Source organism: Rhea pennata, chromosome 2 (assembly GCF_028389875.1).
Source record: "Rhea pennata isolate bPtePen1 chromosome 2, bPtePen1.pri, whole genome shotgun sequence".
Taxonomy (NCBI): Eukaryota; Metazoa; Chordata; class Aves; order Rheiformes; family Rheidae; genus Rhea; species Rhea pennata.
This window is the reverse complement of record NC_084664.1, coordinates 152256493-152272066: the sequence shown is the minus strand read 5'-3', so window position 1 is coordinate 152272066 and position 15574 is coordinate 152256493. Positions and strand designations below refer to the sequence as shown.

The following is a 15574-nucleotide window of genomic DNA, read 5'->3' as shown; positions in this document are numbered from 1 at the left end:
CATTTGCAGAAGACCTGTGTCCAGTTTGGTTTCTTCTCGCCAGTTTCCTTGAGAAGGTGACTAGGCCCTCACTGTCCATAACGGAGTTAGGTGCTTAAGCCCAACTGTTTCCTACATACATCCAGTGTCTTGGCATTCCTCACCAGGAGCGGGTCTCATCCCTCCTAATTTTAGACCACAGCAATGTAGGAACTCAGAGCTTGCTGGATATACAACGGGGAGAAATTGATACCTTTAGGCAGTGACTCATCTGGCATATTTCAGACACCCACTTTAATGGAAGATGCTGATAAACGTGGCTTGACAGGTAATAGGCAGACAGACATAAACTTAAAAAATAAGACACGTAGTGCAGATAATTCCTCCTTTGCTTGGCTTAGCCTAATCCAAATCCTCACTTAGGCTTACGTCCCTCTAGTACTTAAGGGAGGGAAAATGTGCTAGAGCACCGTAATACTGAAGTTTAATAATGTATAAATAAAGAACAGACCCAAACTAGAGCACACAAAAACACACTGAAATCTATGCATATATTTGTATATGTCCAGGAATATCAAATGTCAGATTCTACCAGTCTTGGAGTTTAGCTCCACCACAGTAATTAAATGCCTAACAGTGTTAATTGGGTGTTATTCCATTGAACCCATTATCTCTTTATAAGATATATCCAAAAAAATCAGCTCATTGTTGTATTTTTTTTATTTGGATTAAAGAAGAAAAAGTTCTGAACTATTTCATGGTGTCTTAAAACTCTTCATCACACACAGCAGACTTTATTAAAAGAGAAGTGCTCTTGGATACTATATTCATCCTAATTACAAAGCATTCCAGTACAGTGAAGTCAAATACAAATTAACATGTATACAGCCAACGAGCTTTCAGTTATCATTGCATCAATATTTAATGAAAAAAAAATTTCATACCAGCTCTTGCTTGAACAGCATGAGTCTCTTTTTATCCAAAGCAGTGTAGTTCAACCCTTTGGGCTTCTTTTCAGCATTGCTAATGAAGGCCCTAGGACACAACAACAACAGATTCTTTGTGTGAGTTATTTCTGCTAAGATACATTGGAATGAAATGTTCTCTATCTGCTGCAGCGCATGAACCAGAAGACAAATACGCTGAAAACTTCTGGTTAAAATAAATATTGAGCACCTATCTAAGAGTCAAAGAAAAGAGCAAAAAAAGCCTCTATACTGTATTCCATAAATCAGGGTTAATATCTATAAATTAAAATTTATACTTATTTTGAGCCCAGTCATGACATCTGGCACAGAGCCCACAGAGGGGTTATCACAACATGTGAAATCCTTTTTTTAATTTTAACTCTGCATATTTTTACGGTATGTCTTTCACACAATTTATTACTTCCAACTTATTCACGTATACATTCTAGTTTTAAAATACAGTAAGCCAAAATAATGAGGAAATGATTGGCAGTTTTCTATTGTCAATGCTGAATATTGAAAATAACAGTAAAATATTTTCCCTGTGGAAATAGATATTGCAATTTGGGAAGACCTTTGCTTTTAGTAGAATAAAAAAAAAATACATCTCAATTAGCTCACTGTGGATTTTTTTTTTTTTTTTTTTTTTTTTACTATCACCAGCTTTCTAGTCTAACCTGGAAACCTGGAATTCGTAAGCAACATATAAAGTTGATTTTCTGTGTGCCTCTGGTAAATGAAGTTACCTGCTTTGATTGATAAAATCACTTATGGTCTTCCTCATTTTTTCCTCAGGTGCAATCTCTGAAACTTTGATCAAGTCTTTTACTTGTTCTAATGACTCTTCCTGTGAAAAAGACGTGAAAAAGCTGTTATGTGAAGGAGAGCACTTTGTCATTCTGCCAGTGTTATAATACCATTATTCACTGTATGACTTGCAAGAATGCTGTGCAAGTCTCAAATCTGGTACAGTGCTACAGGTGCAAGTTACATTTTTATCTAAATGATAGCTGATTACAAGTTCAGACATCTAGAATGGAGATACATTTGCGGATAAGTATTGTTTTAGCTCTTTTAGCCTCTCTCTAGTACTGCTAAAATGCTGTCACACCTCATGATTATCTCTGTAATGTGAGGCCAAAAGCAGCTGCAAGTTGGTTCAGAACTAAAATGTTGATTTTTTCCTAAAAAGGGAAAGAAAAACAAGTGAAGGAAAGAAGGAAAAGAAAAAAAGAAGAAGAAATAGTATCAAGGTCAAGTAAGCAGAAAAAAATACTTTTTTAATGCTACGTTTTAGAAGATGATATGCTGAATACTAAAACTATACAGATAAAAGTTACCATAAAAATTTCTAGACAAGTAATTACAGGCTATTACAGTTGTTACCCTCCTGTGAGTATAGACTGAAATGTCTGAAATTTGCTCAGAATAACATTGTTTAAGAAACAAGATAACCCAAGGACAAGAAAAACTTCTGATGGACAGATAATATTTTCTGTTAAACCCTTGATGAACAAGCTACATCAACAGGGAGAATAATGAGATCTTTTTCCATTTCTAGATTTCATAGACCAAATCTTAAAATACTTTTTTGGTTTTGTACTAATCCCTTACAAAGATACTTCTCATTAATTTTAAACAGTGCAGTGACTTCAATGAGAGCTTGTTTAAGCGTTTGTCTTGGATATAAAGTTATGAAATAGTTATGAAAGTTATGACCTAGATGAGGGGACAGAGTGCCTCCTCAGCAAGTTTGCTGATGATACCAAGCTGGGAGGAGTGGCTGACACACCTGAGCGCTGTGCTGCCATTCAGAGAAACCTGGACAGGCTGGAGAGCTGGGTGGAGAGGAACCTCCTGAGGTTCAACAACGCCTGTGCAGGGTCCTGCACCTAGGGAAAAATACCCCTAGGCACCAGTACAAGGTGGGGGCTGACCTGCTGGAGAGCAGCTCTGCAGAGAAGGACCTGGGAGTGCTGGTGGCTGACAAGTTGACCATGCGCCAGCAATGTGCCCTGTGGCCAAGAAAGCAAATGGTCTCTTGGGGTGCATTGGGAAGACTGTTGCCAGCAGGTGGAGGGAGGTGATCCTGCCCCTCTACTCAGCCCTGGGGAGGCCTCATCTCGAGTCCTGTGTCCAGTTCTGGGCTCCCCAGCACAAGAGAGACATGGAGCTACTGGAGGGAGTCCAACGTAGGGCTACGAAGGTGATCAGAGGACTGGAGCACCTGCCCTATGAGGAACGGCTGTGAGAGCTGGGCCTGTTCAGCCTGGGGAAGAGAAGACTGAGGGGGGATCTGATCAATGTGTACAAGTACCTGAAGGAAGGGTGTCAAGGAGATGGGGACAACCTCTTTTCAGTTGTCCCATGTGACCGGACAAGAGGCAATGGGCAGAAATTGAAGCACAGGAAGTTCCGCCTGACCGTGAGGGGGAATTTCTTCCCTGTGAGAGTGACGGAGCCCTGGCACAGGTTGCCCAGAGAGGTTGTGGAGAAGAGAAAGAGAAGACTCCAATTGCATGATTTATTTTGACCTTTGCTGAGGCTGCCCAGGTATTGCTTGGAGCAGGCTTGGTTTTTCACTTGTTTCAAGAAGATCAGTGGGTGGGAAACATTCTCCGGCAGTGAGATGGAAAACTGTAGTTCTCTTAGGTTTTGTTTACAGTCCTGCTGCTTGCTTTAGCAAGTTTCTTGTTTAACTTCTCAAAACTTAGTGGGCACGTGAATCCATACACAGGTTTATCCTGAGACTTGCTATCATCATTGAGACTTGGAGTCCAGTCTCATATACTTAAATAGATGGCTGGATTTCCAGCAGGACATGTAGGTATTCCCATACACTGACACATATATGTCTCTATATATTCAGGTGCTTAATTTTCAGTCACTCTGGTTTGAAAATGTTGGCCAATAAGCCACTCTCTTTTCATGATACAAGCTTGCATCAGTATTACTTCAGTACTGTGGTTCATGAGACTGTATGGCATTTGGTATCTATTAATGTTTTTAGGAAAATTAAAAACAAAAGCATCCTTGAAAGTGTCTCCAGCCTAAGCATGTGTTAAATCATATGGACTGGGTCAGCAGATGCCGGAAGAAGAGCCATAGGAAACAAAACAATTCTAAATGCCATATTTAAAATGTTTGGCTGTTCTGACAAAAAATAAAATATTTTTAAGGAAAGAAGACAGCTCTATAGCAAAAAAACAAAAAAAGAAAACAAAAAAAAACTTTCCCTCAAAAAATATGGTCAGGAATATTTGACTAGTTCTGACAGATGAAAGCAATTCGGTAAAAAGGAAGGGATGGATATCTACTGCTCTTTCATAAGCTGAATAATAGAATATAGCTGAGGGAAGTTTTGAAGGTATGTTTTAGGGACCATGACCTCTCACTGGCATACTCTGCTGAGTACCTGAGCCTCAGAAAATGGTTGCAACTTACCAAGTAATCAGCCATTTTCTCAAGAGCATTGGAAGAGTACAAACGAAAGGTCTGGTCTCCCCAGCAGCTCTTGATGCAGATGCAGGGCTTCCGCTCATCATATGGCAGGTACTGATAGTTCCTGCAAAAATAAAGTACAGAGTAGAACATAGAAGTGAGTAAGAAGTTTGGGAGAGGCACTGGAAGGAAAAACGCTTTGATGTTCTCTCAAAGCACAGAAACTGAAGACACCGCAGGATGTGTTCATACATGCTGCCCAGTAAATACATGAGAAGAATGAATACAAGTATCAGTTACACTACCTGTGAGATAGTGTAACTTCTTCTTCCTGAAGAGAAGAAGCTGGAAGCCAGTGGATCTAATGTTAGTGCTTTCCAAGGTGAGGGAAAAGCCAAGTAAAGAGGCATGCAGAGAAGCAGAGAAGGTCTGAAATGTGGTGTTGCAGCTAGGAAGCGATGCAGGTACAATGCACAGCAAAGAAGGCAATGTGGTCACCTCCTCAGAGCATACTATTCACTGTTCACTGGAGGCCCCATCATCTTCCCTCTCCCTTATGGGACAATGGAGAACATCTTAATAGAAATGGAAGTCTATCAGCTGCTCTTTGCTCTTCTGGGAATTGCTCCAGTGCTATGCCACCACTACACGATCTGCAGCACTGAAAAGGCTGTACAACAGAGATATTTTCTGGTATGTATTCTTCCTGTGATCTTTCAGTATTTCCCCACAGAAAACAAAGAATAAAATTTCCTGAGGGTCCTACTCTTCACTATCAGGACCTTGTTCAACAGCCAGCAGAAAGAATAGTTGCAAGGAGGTGCTGGAAGAAGCTGTGCTATCCATAAAGGGCAAAAGTGCTCAGTATGGAGAGGAAACTTGACTTCTTACATCTATCTATCTGAGCAGAGGCAAATTTTTAGAAAGAGCCTCAGAGGCTGATTTGCCTAAATGTTGGCATCCACTCATGGGCCCCAAAGGGCTGGTCTCTCAACAGTCCTGTGTCATACCTATCATAGAGGTGCCTCAGATACCCTAGGTCATTCCAAATAAAACTGAGCATATTTGTTTTATCACTGAACAAAGCCCAGGGAGACCAAATCACTTGTCACTCAACAATCCTTGCTGTAACTTCTAGCTTCCATGCACCCCTAATAGGTTTCTACAGGAGTTTTTCTGTTCAAAAAAGCTGAAGATATTCACTACAACCTCATTGGATTCTCCTACTTGATACGAAAGGAGAAATAGAATTTCCTATCTACTCTCTCCTCAATAACGCACAGCAAGGTGAGTATTATTCATTAAATTCAGTAAGCAGTAGCACTACACAGGGCTTGGGCAATCATATGTTCGGTGGTTTCACGGTAGGGAAGAACAATCCAACTATTGCTCACTGCCAGGACTTCACCGAGCTCGTAAGTCTTTTCATGGAATTTGTTACCGAGGAAATAATCTGGCCATGAAATAGCTCACCAGGATTGAGTTTTCCTGTCTATTATTCCTTTTCTGAGGTTTAGGAAGGACCATTGCTATATATTTTCACATAAATGGGAAAAATCCCTAGCAATTTCACTGTCATTTTGGTAGTCTTATTGTTCTGCCTGTTCTTTTAATTAGCTAGTGGCTTTAATCTCCAAAAAGGGTTTTTGTTACTGTTTTCTACTGTTCATTTATGATTGCAAAATGTAGTCTTTATATAATCCCATTAAATACCAATTAATGCTAAAAATATCTAGTGGTGAGACTAGTAAGATTCCAATATGAGGTAATAATCATAAAGTCACTCTGTGGCATCTGCGGCTGGCCAAACAAACAGCACAAGAGGGGAAAGAAAAGACACAATATTTTACATCTCCATAAATCTGAGGAAAAAGGGTCCTTCATGAGGGAAAGCTTTGTTAATATTGCAGTGAGCCAAGAAGCAAATTGCACATTTGAAGAATGATTCATTCTTTTACAACAGTTCTTTAAATCTAAATTCTGGTAATGGAAAAAACTAAAAATCCCATAGTCTGCCCTGGAGGATAATAAACCAGCGTGTACCCAAATCTGCAGTATTGTTAATGAGGAGACACAACAATTTGGTGCAGAAGTGAAAATTTCTACCATGGTATTTTTATTCTTGTTTTGTTTCACTAATTCTTATTTAATTTGATTGAACCGCTGGTTGCAAGAAAGGATGAAAATATGTTTTAACTTTGTGGATGTTCAGAATATAAGCATAAATCCATGTTTGAGTTTCCCAGAGTCCTGCACAGTGAAGCTTCGAAACACAGCTCCTCACCTGTTGCCATCTGTGACTAGTGGCTTCTCGGGGTGTGTGGTGGATATCAGCGGTACTCCAAGGTCACAAGAAATTTCATCCTCCCTCTCATGGAGCAGAGTGGCACTTTCTTCCACTTCTCCGTCATCACGTGCCTTCTTTTTCCCTCCAGCTCCTCCTGCTGCTCCCTCAGTAATATTTCCAAAGTTGCCTAGAGGCACAGGGCAACCAAAGAAGGGATGAATGAATAGGAGATTACAAACTTCCATGAGGCTTAAAAAAGGGAAAGAACAGTGATACCAGGTGAAAATCTTAGTCACCTCCTGTTCATTACCTGCTCTGGCCCTACCACAGTGTGTAAAGGTCTGGCAGGGTATGTCGGTCCTGCTCTCTGTTCAGACTCCACAGTAGAGCAATGCTTCCTCACCCACCCTACCTGGCAGTACTCAGAGACATACCACCCCTGACTAAGTCATGACTTCTACTCCCCTGGCTGGGGGAAGTGATCCTCTTGTTGCTGACCCCAGGAAGACCATGGGATCTTCTGCTGCTTGCTGGAGAAATTCCTGTTTCTTCTAGAACCAGGAGCTTCTATGTGTGTTTGATTTAAATAGCAGTTGTGTCTCTTTTTTACGACATTACAAAGTCTGATCTCAGAAGTGCTAAAGCTTGCTTGCAGCCAAGCAAATTTAGCACAATAGGGTTGCAGAGGAGCCATTACTAATAACCACACTTTGAGGACCCAGCTTCATGCCTGAGGCTGGTTAGTTCTGCTAACCATATAGCCATCTTCTCTGATAGCAATCTACCTTAAAAGGCACTAGGAAAGTGCATCCATCAGACTGGCAATTACAGCTTTTATTAGAATTAGACAGAAAACACTCACTGGGGGAGAGGGATGTGCTGAATCACCCCACACAACAACCTGATCTCAGTTTTATTTCAGCCCTTTGTGTAAATGATCATTTGCTGATTTTGGACCCAAAATCCAACTGAAGAGGAAGCTGGCAGATGTTCTGGTCCAGAGTTCAGAGCCAGACTCATCTTCGGTATTAATTCCAATAGTATAATTTCTTGCCCAAGTATACAAATGAGTTTCTTGTTACTCCAGCCTTACTTCTCACTAAAGTTTCAGTATGAAGCAGTATCACACATCATTGGCTTGTATTTGTCATGGAGATCTCTCCATGCACAGCCTCCCACAGCTGAATGCACCCAGGTACACAGACAGCAAGTGCTAGAAGGCTACTGCGCACTTGGGCTCCAATGGGCCCAAGATGAGCAAATCCCTGCAAAGGAAATAAGCTTCTCTCTCCAGGGAAATTTCCTCTGCTTTGAAAATACTCAGTCAATGCTGATAGAAATGCCTTCATTTTCTCTTTAGTGTGCTCTCAGGGACAGCCCATCATGGGAAGGACCCTTCACCGTACAGTTTTGCTGTACACAGAAAGAGAATAGGATTTACCAGGAGGATTTTAGAGGACATGCTGGTACGTACATTTTCAGGCTTGGCTGTACATCACCCCTGTGCTGTATCTATGTCTATACATTAACAGGATTGGGCAAGAGGGTCCTCCCTGCTGAGGGGCTCCATCAGCACTAGGGGCAAGCCGCAATGGGCTTTGCTGGATGACCTCCACTCTGAGAAAAAAATTGTTCAAGTTGTGTCTCCCAGGAGATTACAAGGCTAAATACTAGGTGGGTAGCTATGCATTGGGTGAGATGGTATATATTAATCAGGGGCACCTGGGAGTAAAGACAGCTAAACCAGACTGACTGGAAGAAGCATGGTACTATCCAGAAAAGTAATGTTCACAGTTTAATTCAAATGTGTAAGTCTTCATCTGAAGCTGACTCCTGAGCTCTGAGACACTGCTGTCAATATTACGCAGTGTCCCCTTGCTGCTGAGATTCCTTCTCTGCTTCAGAGAAGAGCTTAAAACACTTACCGACAGAAACCTCGAAAATTATTGGTTTGTCCCCAATCTTCCTATCAATCATTGTGGCTTCAAAAAATGTCCCAAAGAGGAGAAATTCCTCAAGTTTCTCTTCATAGATCTGTTGGAGAGGCATGAGGCAGAAAATGACATTTATTTTACCTTCTGATCTTTTTTCCAGTACAGAGACGCTTTTAGAAACCACTAGTAGCTGTGTTATTGCTGTAAATCTGTTGGTCTGAGGCTGTCAGTGAGACAAAATCCATAGGGAGAAATAATAAGTAATACCTCTTCCCTGAGAAACTTCTATGATTGGAAAAAGAGATTAGCCTGTGTGCCTTTTGTTTTGTGAGTACTATCCAACTATATCAGCCGGTCAAACAAAAATCATCATCTCCCACTTCAAACTCTGTTTCACCAGTAGTCTCTACTAAAGGATTTCAGTATCTTCACATACTATTACACCATCATCCAAACTCTGTATCTATAGCAGTTCGAGGGCACAACAGCAACAAAGTGTCACCATCCTGATATAAGTCATTTTACAGCGAGGGTGGCAATACCCTTTCTTTGCATTGCCCTGGTAAATGCTGATATTGTCATGCAACCAGGCAGGGGAACGTTGTCGCGGCTCTGCTTTGGGGGTGAGATGATTTTAACCTACTGGCCATAAGTTTGGACCATCAAGACTTCAACCTTGCTCAGGAACGCTCAGCTCCTGGTGAAACCAATAGGACTTGAATATCTCTGGCATCCACGTTTAATTAGAGCTCAGGCTCAGGGTAAAAGCCTACTGCAACCAAACAGATTTATGCTGCGTGCTCTGACCAACAGGCACAAAGATGGGCTTGCCTTGGTGCCATCTCTGTGGTTTGCTTTCCCTGGCATCACTGCACAGAAACTGGTAACTCAGTCGTCAGCTTTTCACAAAATTTGGAAGCAGAGGAACCAAAGGATCCTGACACAGCAGCACATCCTGGGAAGTGTAATGATTTCCCATGGGGTTTTGAGACTCCATTTGGCTTTGCATAAACCTCTCGGAAACCCATCATCCACTTACCCGTGGCACACACTTTCATTCAAGGAAGGCTAGCTAAACTTCCAGTGCTCTTGAGTCATTAATTAAACAAGTTTTTATCCCCAAACCAAGATCAGGCTCAGTAGAGCTCTGTTATGTGGTTCGAGTTCTCCCCAGTTTACACCCTGGCTGCCTCAGTCTCCCCAGAGCAACCCACTGATTTCACTGCAGGAATACCAGTGTCCTGAGCCCTACCGGCAAGACCAGAACTAGCCGCTTTTGCAACAGAGAAGAGAGCAAGGCAATAGACAAGACACTAAGACTGTTTTTTTCTAAGCTTTTTGCAGAGCAGGGAACAGCTTTTGACACAGCCCATGGTCTCTTCATTTTGAAGCACCTCTGCCAAACACAGCAAAGGAGCATAGATCTTCAGCAGCACCATTAGCAGCATCTCTTAGCAAAGCTAGTACCAAAACAGGCTGCAGCTGCAGAGCAGCTTCACCTCCTCTGGCCTGGATTATTTTCAGCATGAACACACAGCACAGTGAGCCTAGTAAAGCTGAGGCTCAGAGACTTTGAGACACACATCTACCTCCTTTTATAAAGAAAGTAAATTGCTGGTATTTTATGTCTTCTTGCTATTGGACTCGGTCAATAACGATGGGCTGCAGGGCCACATAATTTGCCTTTCTTGTCTCAGAGGCTTGATGAAACATTTTTAACCTTATTTCTAATGTCTTCTGTTCTTACTTTTCCTTTTAGAAAGTCATAATGCAATTACTGTGTCTACTGTAGCATGAAATATTATTGAATGTCAAAAACAAAAGGATATCAAGCAGTGCCATATTATGTTGTTGCCTCTTACTCATTCTGTGTTTGAAATTCAGACATAGTTGACATAAAAACAATCCCTATTATTACTATTAACATTTATTGGTGCTACAACAGGGTTTTTTCATCTGCATAAACTATTTAGCTAGCACCTATGATTAAGGTATTTGAGTCTCTCACAGTAATGCATTTCCTCTATATAGAGAAAAATAGAAATAGATTTCTTCTCATGTTACCTCTAGTGCAATCTTCAGAGAAGAACTCAGGCACAGAGGTAGTTTAAATTTATATAACTATGTAAAACTAGACAAGGATGCAGGTTTACACACTGGCTTGCAATCACCCATACTGTTTCATTCTTAGCACACTCCCTGGTGCAGTTTTGACCTGTCCCAGCTAGCACTCATGCAGGCAGTGCTGAGGCACAGCCCAAGGACGAGCACTTGTCAAGGATTTCTCCCAGAAAGGTGTTCTAGGTATTTTCATTCACTTTAGGGAGGAAGAGAGTTGAGGTACACAAACGCAAGCAGGGTCATGCTGCCTAGTCTCAGGGCCAGAGAACAATCTCTCTGGTTTTATTCACTAGGTGAGACGCAGTCCAAAGACTACAAATCAGATCCAATACAAGACTTAAATGTTTTTTAGGCAGTGAAACAGGACTCCCAGTATAAACACCAAAGTTATGGTCACTAAAGTGCAAAGAAATTTGGGTATAGGGCTGTTTTTCTTCTCACATATTGGGTAAAAAAAATGAAGTTTGTAGATGTAGCAATCTGCTGTTGCTCCCAGACACAGTGGTGTGGTGGAGCAGAAAATCGAAGTTGTGGTTGTCGGGTATTTGCTCAGCACCTGACTCATGTCTTCCCACAACCGGGCAACCTTCCCAAAGTATTATAGCACAATTGTAGCACAGGTTCTCCTGTGGTGTAAATCAGTACAACAGACAAAGTTAGTAAAGTTACATCAGTTAACATCAGTTGAGGCTGACAACATAATTTGTATCCCCTCTCCTAAAGAGATTAGCAATTTAAGAGATGATTAATTATCTAAAACTACTAGTACCATGAGGGATTAAAGGAGGAATAAAACATGCAGCCAGCTAGGCTATATTGTACTTGCACCGATTTTACATCAGTGAGCCCCTACTGACTTCAACTGACAGCTTCCAATTTTCTCAAATAAAAGCAAGAAATCAGACTTTAAAATTACCAACTGTCCTCCTTGACTCTCTATCACTTAGCACACACTATGTCACTCGAGTTCCTAGTAGAAACATATAGATGCAGCTAGTACAGAAGGGGTAAGAGGATAAGAGACTAAGTTTTATGGAAACAGAGTAATGTGGAAAAACCTTACCTTAACACAATACTCATGGCTATAGTAATTACCATCCTACTCAGGCTATTCTGACTTACAAGTATACACTAATGCTCCATTTGTGTTTGCATTATTACGGAAAGGTCCCAAGACTATGGAAACATGAAGAAACTAATAGAAGGCACATAAAAGCAGTATTCTACAGCTTGAACCCAAATAGCCAAATTAGCATCTACCTCAGAGGTTTAGGGATGCATGTCAATCAGTCTCTTAATCTCATACTGACCTCTGATGGCACATCGAATGGCTCAACCTCCACTTCAGTTGAGTTTGTCTTATCTGAAGGAGAAGCTGACTTTCCATCTTCTCCTGCTTTGTCAGTTTTGTCTTTTCCTTTAGCTGCTTTAGAGTCTTTATCTTTAGATGGTAATTTGATATCTTTGACAATCCTTGAAAACTTTGACTCACGGGCTCCTCCTGAAAGTATCTCCACAGCGATCTCAATGAGGAGACGTCCCCTGAAGGAGACCCCTTCTCCAAAGCCTTCGTTAAGCTCCTGGTGGTCATCCATGAGGCTGTGATTCCTGGGTGAGCCGTAGAGATTGATCCAGGAAGGCCCAAAGGTAGGCAAGAACCCTGGAGATAAAGTACACCTTCAGCCATTCCCTTAGACTTCAGCAGGCTCTTTCTCACAGTCTACCCGAAGAAAGCCTCCCTCCAGCACACTAAAAGCCAAACCTAGACCATTTCTACACAGGCAGGGACCATTTCATACAGAGCACTATTTTGCAGAAGATACTTAGGTACTGAAGGGAGATAAGGTGAACCAGAGACTCTGCCAATATGAAGCTCTTTCTCAGGAGGAGGGTACTAGCACTACACGCGTTGGAGGCACGAGGCCAATGACAGTTCTTGAGGAAAGGGGCTTGCTTCTGCAGACTGAGCACTGGGTCATGGTGGGAGAGGAATGAAAGTTTTCTCACCTAGTACAGCTTGTTCCCAAGCCTATGTCACTACTCCCCTTAAATTATTTATTTTTTATTTTCTGATTAGGGGCTCAGACAAACATTTGAGTTGCCAGGTTTAAGGAGTGATCGTGCCTTTGCTGACCATGTTCCACACTGAGATAACACAGCATAAATAAGGTTACACACACAGGCTCAAACATCAGGGAAAGATTTCAGGTAGTGAACTTTACCTCACCTATACAACAAGCCAATGCACTAGTCTATGATAACTCCTCAAGCTGTGATAACACTCAGCCAAGCCCTAACTAAATGCTTAGCTCTTACCAGTTAGATCAGAAACACAAACCTGCTTGGCCCAAATTTGCACTTTGTACTTTCATTGCCAGACAGAAACTGGCACAATCCGTGAGCTTACATCAGTCACCTCTAACATATTAGAACAAATTTTTTCCACAGCCACAAAAAAGATCTCAAATCACATAAGCCGATAGGCTTATGTAGGCTGTAGGCAAGGCAGTGGCAGACCATCACACACCAAAAAAAGCACAACGCGATTTAACTTCACTTTAGGCTCCCACAGCCAACAAAAGGTCTAGATGTTCACATGAGCTTTGTGCATCCTTTAGGTGGAATTAGTCAGCACCTAGATCTCACACAAGTAGATTTTACTCTAAGGGCACATTTCAGAACAGACATTTCCCCCTTCACCTTTGTCACCGTCTTGCTCATTTGATATTTTCTTCAAGTCAATGAAGTGGGTGGCTAAAGCCACATCATTCATACTGCCTTCATCCCAGACCTGGATTTTGACTCTTCGGCAGAGTGGAGGGAACATTTCCTTGAAGACAATCTGTTCATGCCATATAGGATCTGCACAATTTTTCTGCACTGTTGTCCGACCCTGAAATAAAAGTCCAGCAACTTTAACCCTAGCATTTAGGACATGATGATGAATTTAGCTAAAATTCCATTTGAGAGCATTTCTTCCATGAACTTTCAAGCAAAAAGATCCTGTCTAGCACAGGTGAAACCTGAAAGTACCTCTGTTTTTGCATTAGCTAGACTTAGCGTAGGGCATAACGTTGTGCTATCATAACCAATGCAGGTGACATTCTTGTTTATTTCCCTCTGTATCTAATAAAAAAAAAACATTATGGCTTGAAAATCCCCACTTGCACACAGCAAGCTGGGAATAAAGTCTAATTCTTTGGAGCCCTTATGCACAAAATATTTGTGCAGTCAGGCCTTGGCATTTGTGTTACAAACTACACATCTTTAAATGGCCATTGAACTACCTGAATAGGAGTAATCCAGCACCGCTGTAGAAGAGGGAATGCATTACAACTGCCAGGCTACGTGTACCAATGGAATTACCTTAATTGAGGCAATTTATCTAGTATAACATACAGTTATGGTGGCTCAGATCCTAGGTAAATGCCTGCATACTAGGGATCTAGAGGCTGGAGCTATCCCGCTAGGCCTGAAGGAGATGGCAGGGCTGTGCTGAAGATGTCAGTGAAGCTACAAGCTGTAGCAGGTCTTTTGCATTCATATTCCACGAGAGAACTGAGTCAGGAATCTCACGAACATCTCTAAGTCCCCATGTTACATGCCAGCAGACAAACTCACAGCAGTGACTCATTCTTACATCTTCTTCAGGTTTCTTTTAAAACTGAAGTACATGCATCTGACTGTACATTTTAACTCATGCTAGTTCCAGATACAATACTTCTCAGTTTAGCTTCACAATGAAACGTATTTGGTAGCACAGGCCTCATTTGCGTACCCAAAACTTCTGCAGAGAACAAACTGGATTTCTCCCCAAAGTCTCATTGCACGCAGAAAGCGTTGCTGGCTTAAAAATGCATTCAGCTTGATTCTTTCCTTATTTAGATCAGTAATCAACACAAGCTCCTTCTCACAACGTTATATGGGTTTAAGACAAGAACTAGACCCTGAAGCATCACCTGCAAACCCCCTAGTCAGAAGGACCCTCTCAGCTGGTCTCTACAGCATTGCATTAGGTATTGCAGTAGCTACAGGACCAAAAATGCCAGTAACACTGAGGCAGCATCTACTCAAATGTTTCCTCTTCTGCTCCCAGAAAATGTTCACTGGTCCTGAATTACAGCAATATAATTCTCTAGTAAATACAAAGCCCTAAAATCCAGGCTGAACCCACTTTACTGAGCTCAGTCCTGTTTCTTTTTTCACTTTAAGGAGACAAGAATATAGGACTGATGTAGTATCACAGAATGCAAATCACTGTCTCATAACTTGATGTTTTAGTAACAAACTTACAGAATTATATTCCCTACTGCCATCTGATTCTAACCTACTGCTATGCTGCTAATATTGATTCTTCAGCTGGCAATAGATCTTTCCTTTACTTTTTTCCTGCATAAATTAGGAAGTGAGTGTGTATTGTTGGTGAAAGAAAACTATGTTTTCCCTAGTGTACATCAAAGTAAGTGAAAGTACATCAGCTGTTGCCTGCCCCTAACACATCTAATAGGAAAGAAGGCCTACATTTGTGATTAAGAAGATCCCAATTACCATTTGACCTGCAAACATGACCACCACATAGGGATCCACAAGGTCCTTGCTGTCGCCTATGAATGCTTTGGTGACATTGGCCATGATGCTAGAGTTCATCTTTGGAAGTCCTTCTGCTTTGTAAATTCGCACGTAAAATCTGGCCCATGGTCTTTCAGATGGAAATCCTTCGGGGATCAAGAGGTTCCTGAAAGGAAAAAGAAGCCATTTCCTTAAATTGGAAAATACAGACAATGAAATGATATTTTCTTCCTACAAAATTGTAATTTCAAGTTAGCAAGGCAGGGACTGAAGGG

General features: G+C 41.4%; 1 protein-coding gene across 1 annotated transcript in view; it reads right to left on the bottom strand.

Moving 5' to 3' along the window:
- The window catches only part of FER1L6 (fer-1 like family member 6), a 79354-nt gene that overhangs the window by 40488 nt on the left and 23292 nt on the right, over window positions 1-15574 (bottom strand). Inside the window, exons 9-16 of the mRNA XM_062568564.1 lie at window positions 15279-15465; window positions 13431-13623; window positions 12041-12390; window positions 8601-8709; window positions 6673-6862; window positions 4392-4512; window positions 1694-1794; window positions 924-1014 (exon numbers count right to left, since the gene is read on the bottom strand). Of these exons, the coding sequence (XP_062424548.1) occupies window positions 924-1014; window positions 1694-1794; window positions 4392-4512; window positions 6673-6862; window positions 8601-8709; window positions 12041-12390; window positions 13431-13623; window positions 15279-15465 (1342 nt within the window). The remainder of the gene's footprint in view (window positions 1-923; window positions 1015-1693; window positions 1795-4391; window positions 4513-6672; window positions 6863-8600; window positions 8710-12040; window positions 12391-13430; window positions 13624-15278; window positions 15466-15574) is intronic.